Source organism: Furipterus horrens, unplaced genomic scaffold (genome assembly GCF_987537825.1).
Source record: "Furipterus horrens unplaced genomic scaffold, mFurHor1.1.pri manual_scaffold_1, whole genome shotgun sequence".
NCBI lineage: Eukaryota > Metazoa > Chordata > Mammalia > Chiroptera > Furipteridae > Furipterus > Furipterus horrens.
Genome location: NW_028327171.1, coordinates 189,056,439 through 189,068,736, shown reverse-complemented (window position 1 = coordinate 189,068,736; position 12,298 = coordinate 189,056,439). Strand labels below are relative to the sequence as shown.

The 12,298-nt window shown below is 36.8% G+C and overlaps 1 protein-coding gene across 1 annotated transcript in view; it reads left to right on the top strand.

The window, feature by feature from the left end:
• Positions 1-10,527, top strand: part of SATB2 (SATB homeobox 2) — a 176,676-nt gene extending 166,149 nt beyond the window's left edge. Inside the window, exon 10 of the mRNA XM_090268339.1 lies at positions 10,024-10,527. Within this exon, the coding sequence (XP_090124465.1) occupies positions 10,024-10,485 (462 nt within the window). The 3' untranslated portion in view covers positions 10,486-10,527. The remainder of the gene's footprint in view (positions 1-10,023) is intronic.
• The last annotated feature ends 1,771 nt before the right edge of the window (positions 10,528-12,298 follow it).

The following is a 12,298-nucleotide window of genomic DNA, read 5'->3' as shown; positions in this document are numbered from 1 at the left end:
TTGGTTACAATATTAAAGGAAACTCAGACTCAGGCTAGATGAAATTGAGCACATATTTCCATGTCAGACTTCCTACCATTTTGCTTGTTTGTATTGATTTCTCTTGACATGGTCTTCTTTTATTGAGCACCGCTTTTTTTTTTTTTTCTTATTCTCTCTCTCATTTTTTAATTTTTAAAAAAATCCCCTTCCTATAGCTATATGTGCTAAGAGCAATTGTAAAAGGAGACCAACTTATATTAAACTTGCCTGGAGTCAAAATGTAATCTAACACCTGTAGTCTGCAATTTGTCATCACTTCATGGATACTTTTTTTTAATAACAGATTTCCTGAGTTTTGACCTTAGGATACTTATAATCCAAAAAAAAAAAAAAAAAAAAAAAAAAAGAAAGGCAACAAACTAAACCATGGTTTTTAATAAGTCTTATAATGTTAGGATGTGAAATTACAACCATAAGAGCCAACTCAAGTGCGATCACTTGGAATTAGAAATAGTGCTGAGCTGTGTTTCCTGGAGAATGTTTTGCCTATGAAAATGTCTAAATGATAAGGTCAAGAGTCTGGTCATTGTTCATGTGGAATTTCTCTTACACTCCTTCTCTAAGACCTGGGTGACTTGGCTCAGATAAGGATGTTTTAAACTGTGGGGTCCATTTTGAATTTTATGGTAAAGCACTTGATTTTCATTAGGAGAAAGACAGAGCTATATGTCGAGTGTGATTCATGTATTTCAGAGTTTTCAAACATTCTGATATCAGGATCCTCTTTTGCTTTTACTGTTGTGGACTCCAATTATGTATTATAACTATCAATATTTATCATATTAGAAATTCTGAGAAAAATTTGTAATGTTTATTAGTTTAAAATAATTATTAAAATATATGCACATGTGTAAATAATATATTTTTATGAAAAATAACATCTGAAACAAAGAAATAAGAAGAGTACTATTGTGCATATATACATACATATATATATATATATCAAATATTTTAAATATCTGGCTTAACTGGATTCTCATAATTGCTTCTGCATTCAGTCTGACACAATATATGGTTTTGGGTGAAGTAAATGAAGAAAGTCAAACCTTACACAGACATCCAATTAGAAAAAGAAGGAATATATTAATAGCCTTTGCAGGCAATATTCTTCTTTGTTACTATAGCAAAATTCTACACATGGTTTCCTGAAGGAAAGTTGCAAATTAGAATTTAAAATCATATTGATGAACTTTTCATACTTCTTTACTTTAATACTTGCACTTTGGGGCTTCTACTTATTCATGATGTTGTAATATCATGCATTGGTCATTTGGAAAATATTGATATACTGAGTTATGAGATCTTCTAAATTTTGACAGATTACATTACATGACATACTTAAAAATTGTTAAATCACCACCAATTTCATCAAGCAGGTTTTAAGATTTGGGGAGCTGTTAAGCTTATAATGGCAGCTACAGGTTTTCCAAAATTTGAATTTTTGCTTGAAAGGTCCTGCTTTATCATTGGCAACAAATACTGTCAGATATTTTCCTTGAAGTGATAGGCTTACTTAATTTCTAAGAAAATGTCTGCCAGGTACCCAAGTCTGAATAACCATAGTTTGTCTGTTAGTTTTTCCTTCAAATAAAAATAATGGTTAAGGAATGGCAAAGGTGGCTAGCTCAGCTCATGTCTCAAACAAGTGCTCTTTCTTGTGACAGCCATCTTGCGTCTTCTTGTATCTACAGAAGTGCTTCGTGTGTACTTCCCATTTCCTCTCACAGAATATTAAGAAAGGTATACTCAAGGACTGAGACTTTATGTAATTAATAGTATACTACTACTTCATCAAGGACCTTTTTGAATGAAAGTGGGCACTTTTACTGTGTGTGTGGCAGTGCAGGATACAACCTGAGTGCAGTTTGGCGCCGCTGTCTTGATTTATGCTCACTGGCCAGCAGTGTTCCCACCACTGCTTTTGTGCCTTCAGTACAAATTACAGCATGATCAGAAAAGCAAAGAGCATCTCACTTCTGGCATGAAAACAGTTTTGATGTCATGGACCGCTTAAGGGGTATAAGGATTTCCCCTGGACCACATTTTGAGAACCACTGATAAAGGATGTCTCCCTAAGGGGATACCAGGCTGTACTTATAGAAGATGTCACCTTCAGTAGGACTATGTCTGTGAAGTATAATTTCGTGTGATAAATGCTTAAGAGGCAACTCCCATGTGCTAGGTGCCATGTTAAAGGTCAAAGATACATGTAGCGCATGAGCAAAAGAAATAAGAGGACCTACTGGAGGACATCCTTACTTGTAGATCTGTAGATCTGCAGATCTTTGGTGTGAAAAGGACAGATAGATCTCTGAATTTGTTGATGATTCATAATTGATAGAAAAATACATGAGGCAATGTACTACTGATTCTTAAATCCTCCCTCATTTTTTAATGATAGTGACTACTTGTGAAAAACTTATTTATGATGAGAACTCTGCTAAGAACTTAGCCTGCACTATCTCACTTAATCCTCATGTTACTGCATGGAAGATGTTACAGAATAGCAAACACTGGCTCAGAGAAATAACTTGCTGAGAGTCACAGGTCTAGTAAATGATGTGCTTTTGGGGTAAGGACTGGGTTTAAAACCAGAACTTTGTGACCCCATAACTCTTGCTCTTAACTTCTATACAGTGTTATCTTATGGGTTGTGCAATGCCCTGGAATTTTTATTTTTAACATAAGAAATGGTAAAAAAAAAATTATATTTGCTCTCATATGCCCACTAAATGTAAGTTTCTGTAATGAGTAAAGTTTCTTTACTTTTAAAACATAGTTTTGCCATAAAGGAATAGTAACAAAAATAATAAGTTGTGCATTACAAGAATAATAACTGGTCTGAAAATAGAGAAAATGTGAAATTAATTTAGTGCAGCAGAAGAAAGATGAACTGAGCACTTACTGTGTGCCTGGCACATAGTGTGCCAATATGTGGTTCACAGTCCAATAGTTGGGATACATATGTAGTATTTATATTCATTATTAATCATTAATGCAGTTTTCCCCATTGAATTTTTGAGCCAAAATTAATAGTCTTAAATGATGATTTTGAAAAAAGGGGAATATTATGGCATAGAGCTATGTTGTTGAAACTTAAAACAAATATCTCAGTTATATGATGTTTTATATACATAGTATGTTTTTAAATAGCAGACTTTATTGGTTCACTTCTTTAACAAAGTCTAACTGAGTTATGCACGGGACCATTCAACCAGTTATTCTTATTGTCTGTTAAGTATATTCCTCTCGGGACACTTAGCAGCAGAATGCTTTCCTCTTTTGTGTCAACTATTTTACATTCTTTTGTCATAGATGAGTAAGATTAGACAAGTCCGAGTAATTCTGATACTCAAAATAAATGCAGACAGAAAAGTCATCTTGTTTGTGTTCTCATCTGCTGATGTGCGTCACCGCTGAGGATCTGAAGCTCTGGGTGAGACTTCCTCCTCTGGGCAAGGCTTGTCACAGAGAGGCGGAAGCAGCTACCTGGGCAACTTCTCTTTTCCCCTCTTACCTCACTGGATCAGCCCTATCTACAGTCACCTCCTTAATAATTTCTCATTTTCTCTCCAGAAAAAGACCACAAGGTCTTGGCTTATTATAAGCAATCCATTTCACCCTATAATGATACAGTGAATTATATACTTTCCTCAACTTAATCATTCAAGATCTCACTTCCCGTCCTGCAGGCAAAAACCATTATATTTTACACATGGCTCCCAGCTGGTTTTCATTGAGACCTTCAAAATGCATTTGAACACGGAGAGGTTTAGGAAGAGCTGCTTTATCTTCCTTAGTCAATTTTGTCATGGTACCATTTTGTCCTTGTGTTTTCAAAATATGCAGTTTTGAAGGCAGAGAAACAACACGTCCATATTGTGATTGTGCTTTGTCACTGGGCAAGGAGGTTTGGGGTTTTATTTAGTAGTTGATGTCTCTTGAATATATTTACAGTGTTCTTTTCCTTGTCACATCCTCATGCCCATTTATGTACACATGTTAGATTTCAGCCCAGAGAGATTTCAGCAAATAAATAAGAAGGAACTTTTACTTTTCTATTTGTTTATGTCCTACCCATAACCTGTTCACCAACACTTAATTGTTGAAGGTAGGACTCTTTATTTTAAAGCTTTGTAAATTAATAGGTTCAATTACAGGCATTCTACAAAGATTTGATAAATGAATACTTTTTTCACTCTTTCACCCAAGGGTGTTTTGCCAGTGCATCCTTCTGGTTGTCTTTATGATAGTGTTGCTATTTGTGGAATTCCATTGAAAGTCCAGTAATATACTATAAACTGAGATTTTCTTACTCAGTATTTGGATATATGAATATTTCTCCTCTCTCTAGTATAGTATCAATTTCAAGTCTTAACTATATTTTTGGCTAGATCAGATTATGATTTCAGTTCGTCGTGAGGACTTTCCATCCCTGTGCCCAGGCCCTACCTGCTTTGGCCGAGGTCACCTCTCAGCTGTCATTTCTGTCCAGTGTAGGGATGTCTAACACTATTTTCTCAGATGATGGAAATGAGCTCTTTCTGTGCTCCCCAGTATGGTACTGCACAGTGTGGCTATCAACACTTGAAACGGGGCTACTGTGACAGAGGAACTGAGCTTTTTCTTTTTTAGTTTCGATTAACTTAACTCTAAATATAAACAGACACATGTCACTAGTAGTGGCTGTATTGGGTGGCAAAGTTCTAACATGCTGCCTTCCCTGATGTTCTTCAAATACACCGAGCATATTCTTGCCTCCCGGCCGTTTTGCTCCCTGTTTCCTTTGTCTGCCTGCTCCTCTTCCTGGCTCTGTCCTCACTTCCTTCAGGCCTCTGCTCAAATGCTTCCTCCTTAGGGAGGCTTCCTTGAGTCACCATATTTAAAATAACTTTCTCTCCCCCCAATTCTCCTACTTATGCATTGCTCTATTTTTGCTTATAATATTTATTACTGCCTGATATTTTATTTATAGTCCGTCACCTCTGCTCTAGAGACTGTTCAATTTTCCTATGTAATCTTGCTCATAGAGCATAATGTTTAAGGGCACATGATTTGAAAGCAGACAGACATATTTTAGAATCCCAGTTCTGCTACTTGCAAGTAATGTAGCCCCAAACAAATGATCAAAACTCTCCAAACTCCAGTTTTTGTCCATCATAAAATGGGATAAAAATACCTTCCTCCAAGATTACTGAAATTAAAATAAATGAAAATATATTTATAGCATTTAGGCTAGTTTTTGCTCATAATAAGCTTCACTATGAATGCTACCACCTATTATTACCATTATTATTGCTGTTGTTATTATTATTGAAGCTACTTAGAAATGTCAGTGCTATTACCCCTAACCGTTGTATTAAAAAATCAATAATACAAGCTATGGGAAAGAGATTTTTAAATAAACCTTTTAAAACTCTCTTTGTAGAAATTATTAGTAATGAATTGTGCACTAGGTTAAGTTCAGTTGTGATAAAGAAAAATCCAAACCATAGTAGAGCTAGTATGAATTATCAGGCTTCAGTTTACAGAGGTCAAGAGTAAAGGGATGGGTGGCTGTCTTTACAAAATGACACATTCTGTTATTTGGGGAAGTTACATGAAAGATGATGTACCTTAGGAAGAGAAAAAGATCAATACTGGGCCCATTTTGAATAAGGGGACAATGGATGAGGCTGGAGAGTCTGCAGACTTGGGCAGTTTTACCTAAATATCTGGGAAGATGCTTCATTGAACTTAAAAATCTCAGAAATCAATACCTGGGTGTGTGAAGATCTTGTTAGGAAAAGCGTAACTCTATTAAGTTGGCAGGGCATACTCTATCTTGTTGAAATAACTGAAAAATTTTCTAATTAAAAAAAAAAAAATCAGTTGGCCAGAAATACATGTCTGATTGATCAAATGAGCTGAGGAACAGGATGGTTTATAGGTCCATCCAGCAGGAACCCATGACATGGCCTCAAACTCAAGTTACCAGGGCATTTGCTTTAGGACAGAGACCAAACTTGATTTATTCTAGTTACCTAACAAAGAATTTTGAACATCTCTGAGAAATTCAGATAGAAAAACTAAAATTCAGTTAAGTGGGAGTTCAGAAACCTGTCTTATGAAGAAGAGGCTAACAGAACTGACGTTATTTAGTCAAGATGTGGGAAAGTGAAAAAACGTTTCTGCCATTGGAATGGGAAGATTTTAACAGAAGGTTTGGATTGATCTCCGTGTCTCAGAAAGACCATCTTATAAGCATTAGGCTCTATTCTGCTATATTCAAAGTCCTTAAACCACTAGAAGAAAGCACTATGAGACATTAAGAAAAATTCCTAGATTGTCATAATAATAAGCTACTGCAAATTGGCTAGCGAGTTCTTTTTACTAAAAATTATCCAGAGACAAGAAACAACTCTCAATCTGGAGTTATTAGAACATTTGGGGGGAAGAAGATTCCTGGGCCAGATAACTTGGGGAATCTTTGCATGTCAGGTCTTAATGCATATTGCAGTCGAAAGGGGGTTTTAGCCAAAAGAAGTGTCGGTGTCACCGAAAAACCTCAGGCAGGCCCTTTCGGTGACTTGTAAGATGGTTTTGCCGTAGAGTTGCTCATTTTGTCATTCTCTATTCTGACCACTCTTTCCTTATCTGTTCAAAGGCGCTAGAAATATCACTTACCCTTATTCACATAAATAGCGCCATGCTGCAACTTAACTATAGAATATTGTCTGACTGGAAACAAGATATTTCACTTGCTAGATTATTTCTGTTGTTACTTCTTGAGAAAGATCTTTCTCTTTTGTGATGGGATTTCATTGTTCCTTGGAAACCTGCTTTCTCAGACTGACAGCTCCCTGTGTTTAAATTTTCAATTTAAAGGGTTTTCCTGGGGTACTCCACGTTTTCAGGTTGTTCTTGATCCAAATAGTGCCTTCATGATGCACTGGCAGGATTATAAATGTTAATCCTACGTGAAGTTCAGAGAACTGCCTGGCACAGGGTAAGCGTTCAGTGAGTGGCAACTATTATTACTGTTAGTTTCTCTGTTTCAGGGGTGGCTGGCCAGTGTGCATGTGTTACTACTGCTAGGTTCCAGTGTGAAGCAGGGGAGGTGACGTAGGCCCATAGGTTGGATGTAAGGAGAGGAACAGACCCTCTCATGCAGAAAGATTATAGTAACTTCCAAGTAGAATTTTGGAAAATCTCTTTAACTCTAACCAGTGCACAATGGAAAACCCCTAAAGAACCAATCTAATTATTTAATTAAATGGAACCATTATGCTGACTTTTACTAAGGAAGGCAAGCATAATTTAGAAAATGGGGCATTTTAATTCTCTTTTGTTTTCCAATTAATGCAATTGCTCTAATAGAGGGTACTCGTGCGTGAGTACCTGCTTTTCCAGTATATATATTTCATACATCATTTCAGTCCTTCTCTCTGAGAAACCAAAATCCTGTTGACATAGAGGTTCATCTATTACAATGCTCAGGCTGCCCAGATTTTGACCTAAGAGCCAATGTCTTCCTGCCATCGAAGTTGCCACGAGCAGGACAGGCCCACATGCAGCCCTGCTTTCCTGACAGCTGTAATTAGGATGTTGAAGTAATGGAGTCACTTCTTTTGCTGATGCCAGCTTACCACAGCAGACCACGCAAGTTTACTCGTAGTCAAAAGTGATGGAGAGAATGCCAAGAACATCCATTTTAATTGGCGAACATCACATGGACATTTAGTGCCACTATTTTATGGTCCTTTGCTTCAGATTTCTTTTCGCTACTGTAGGCTGTCAGCTATTACGAGATATTCTTACTTGTATTTGATTATCCTTTTTGTTACTATTTTGATTGTTACTTGATTATCAATTATTATTTGAAAAGTCTCATCCTGTTTTGTTTATCATTGTCTTAAGTAACAATTTCATTTGCCCTAAATAAATTTATTAAATTCTATATAAAAGACTGCTATTTTCAGATTACTCTGAAATTATTTTCTCATCAGATGGTCCCTAAGACTAGGATAGATGGCAGAGATTTTTTCCCCCCTGAAATGCTTGCTTTGATATTGATGTTTTATAGCTAAGAAAAGAAGATGGGTCATCTGGGTAGAGTGTCAGGCGATGGTGATGGTGGTAGAGGTGGTGGGACCAGTGATTCTTTAATGTAATGAGATGTGTTTTCTTCTGCGCTAATGGGACTGATAACCCCCTGAACTCTGGAAGACATTTAATTTGCTCTAGTATAGAAAAGATGGTATAAAATAGGAGAGAATGGTGAGAGGAAATATGTGTGTTTTTTTAAAAAAGTAAACTCCCTGTTCTTAATGGTCTTGGGATGATCCAGGAACTGGGCACCATGTGAGTAGAAAAAATGAGGTCTTTGCCTTTCGAGTACCTATAAAGCTTGTTAACTGGGCCTGTTGTGTTTGCCTTTGAGTTACATCACATTGCTGCTACTGTTGTGAGGTGTGAGCAGGGGCCGAGCTCCCTGCTTGGGATCCATGCCCCCTGTCCCCTGCCCCTGTCCATGCAGCCCTTGAGGCCCTCCTCACACAGCCAATGAAGAGAGTACAGGCCGGTGGCTCTGACAGTTTCAGCCGTATTGCTTTCTTTCTTGTGTCGGATTGAAGAAGTTCATAAATAAACATTAGAATGGGAAATTATTTCATGCAGAGAGCTGTTGTTAAGCAATTTTGAAGATCAAGAATAAGCTTGCGTAACTAGAGTTTATTTATTTGTTTGTTTGTTTTAGTAAGTGGGGGATAGGCAGAGATAAAGAGAAATTTAATTAATTACCACTAGAAAACTTTGATACTAAGGATGAAAATGCAGAAATTATGAAGTGTGTGCAAAACAGCAGATTAATAGTTTATAGTTATATTGAGAATGTCCATCCAAATGAGTATAAAACAAACACTTAAAATTCATAATTTAAGAAAAAGTTTTACCTTTACATTAATTTTGACATTTTTATTTAAAATATATTTAAGGATCGCAAAGGAGGAAAAATGGGACAACTGTAATAGAATAACAATAAAAATGATTAAAAATAAAAATACATTTAAGAATCAAAAGCAGAGCTACAAGAAAATAAAGGAAAAGTTCCTAATTTTATGAAGGATTGATTTTCTGGCTCAAATATCAACTATTCCTGTAAGAGTAATTATGAGGTTGATGATAACAATGATTGTCATTTATTAGATATTTGCCCTAAGCTGGAAGTGGATAAACTATGACCCATGGGCCAGGTTCAGTTTGCTGCCTGTTTTTATAAATAAAACTTAATTGGAATATAGCCATGTTTATTTGTATATATATAACTTATGGCTCCTTTCATGCTATAGTGTTGAGTCATTCAGCTGAGACTTTATGGCCCTGCAAAACATAAAATACTTACTATCTAGCCCTTTACTGAAAAAGTCTGTCAACCAGTGATTTAAGGTAAGTACTGTTCCTTATATACATTATGTCATTTAATCCTTACAACATCCCTAGGAAGTTAGTGTCTTATCCATCTTTTATAGATGATGAAACTGAGGCTTAAAGATGTTTAGTGTCTTGCACAAGGACACCCGCTAAGTGGAAGAGTCTGGACTTGAACTTCTGAGTTGTAATTGCAGAGCTTCCACTTTCCTTCTGGGTCCAGTTTCTTTGTCATTAGCTCTCAGAGAGGTGGCAGGCATATCATGCTGGTTAATAGCAAGGAAGATTCTGAAGCCAGATTGCTTGAATTCAGATGACCTTGGCCAACATGACTAACTTCTTTGTACCTCAGAGTATTAGCAAACATTACTGTTAGTAACCTCTTGTTTTATAGATATGATTCTAAATCTCCAGTAATGCTTTTAAGTTTTCTGAACACCTGAATTTACAAATGATTATAGCCTTCTTCCAATGATGAATAGACAACATGTATTTCAGAGGATGATGGCTTTGGAAAGGTTAAATTGTGAGTCACATGTTAATTTTTTTTTTTTTTTTTTTTTTAATTATCAGGTTCTTCATAGACAGCAGTCTCAGCCAACCAAGGAGAGTTCTCCTCCCAGAGAAGAAGCACCTCCCCCACCTCCCCCGACTGAAGACAGTTGTGCCAAAAAGCCTCGGTCTCGCACAAAGATCTCCTTGGAAGCCCTGGGGATCCTCCAAAGTTTTATTCATGATGTGGGCCTGTACCCTGACCAGGAAGCTATCCACACTCTTTCTGCCCAGCTGGATCTCCCCAAACACACCATCATCAAGTTCTTCCAGAACCAACGGTACCACGTGAAACACCATGGGAAGCTCAAGGAGCACCTGGGCTCCGTGGTAGACGTGGCCGAGTACAAGGACGAGGAGCTGCTGACAGAGTCCGAGGAGAACGACAGCGAGGAAGGCTCAGAGGAGATGTACAAAGTGGAGGCCGAGGAGGAGACTGCGGAGAAGAGCAAGGCCACGCCTGCTGAGATCGAGCAGAGATAATGGGAACTCCTGCCAGGCAGAGCAATACATCGGTCCAAGGATTTTCTGTTTTAGTTTCTTTATAAAAATTTGTTTTGCTTTATTTTTGTCTTTTTTTGTCTGTTTTGTTTTTCTTACCTTTTTTGACATTTCTTTGTTGCACAGGATACACCTGTAGACTGAATAAGTTCAGTATTTTGGAATCAGATGTCGCCTTGGCAAAGACGCTAACGTGTTACACTTTTACAATTGACTGGATCATAGTTATTATAATCACAGGAGACTATGCTTTCATTATTCTTGCACTTATGGAAGAGACATCAGGCAAGTTCCAGGATGAAAAGACCTACGAAATAAATGAAGGAAGCTTCAAGTGTGTGTGTATATGTATATGTATATATCTATATATTTACATATATATATTAAAATTGCATGGGACAGAGAACTTTACAATCTGAAAGAATAGACTGTGAAATGAGTTCTTAAGGAAGAGACTTGTTTATGTATTAAAAAAAAAACCACTTCACAGTGAGTCGCTTTGGCTTTTTGATAAACTTCGGCCTGCTCTCAGGGTGGGGTGACTATTTTTGAATTCCTATTTATTTTCTGTGTTTGTCCCTGATTTTTTTTTTTAATTCTATGGCTTCCTATCTGGCAGCTTGATGGGTAATTTTTGAGGTATGTATTTAACAAAATAAATCAACACTGCCAAAAAAATTAAAAAGAAAGAAAGAAGAAGAAAATGAAAAAAATCAGGGCACCTTAAATGATATAAGTCAAATTACTCTTAAAAACACAATGCACACTTAAAATGACTCGCTATGTTCCGTTATTCAACTTGTTATTACTTTAGTGAACAGATGTATTTCTGTGGAATTCCAAATGAGTAAAACTGAAATTCAGTACAGAGAAAACTTGTACATTAGTGCAGTCTTGATAAAATGACATTTTGTCATTGGACATATGGAATTCATAGTATGAGCCACATTTTGTTGTGAAATTTACGTACCTACTCGTGGCTTCAAATCTTAAAATTAATAAGCCTGCTCATTTAAAAGTTGTTTGTTGCTGTTTTCATTTTTTTCTTTAATAGAGAATAGTTTAATGTAATGTTAAGTTAGAAAAGAAGTTGCTGCCCAGTTAAAGGGGCTCCCTCTGAAATAAATCTCCATCCTTCCTTCTCCCAAAAGACATTTCTCGTTTCTGTTTCACTTTAGGCTTCCTCTTCTTCGTACACATTCCATCCACTTAACCACACGCTTTCAGTCCCTGCTCTCACTAGCCTCATCCCTTCCCTGATGTGGCAGTCCTAACAAGAACCTGTTTTTGAATCGTTGTGCAGCTCCAGGCAATAGAATAAGTGAAGCAATTGCAGCGGAATCACCTACTCGTCTCCAGCGGAAACGTTTTCCCAGTTGCCTACATAGCAATTACCGTATATAAAGCAGAACTAATGCTGACTGGCTGTTTAGTGGAATGAGCATTAAAGCTGCATTCTGCGATAGTCCTCCCAACCTCCTTTAGCTTCCTGTCAGAAACACCAATAGCATTACTTTTCACTTCTACTTAGAGTAATTGCAAGAGGAGACCTCACCTTCAGGACCTGCCTGGTGAACCTAATCCACGCTTTAGCGTGGCCATCAAACAGTCCCACACGGTTGGATTTTTGTTTTGTTTTTTTTGAGTTGTGCTCTCATGCAACCTTGTCAAAGACCTCATGCAATATCACTTTGAAAGTTATTTTCTGTTTACTACACAAACATTGTAATATAACTGTTAATACTATTTATATATTTGAAAGGTATAAAAGGTAGGAGTTACAAAAACAAAAACC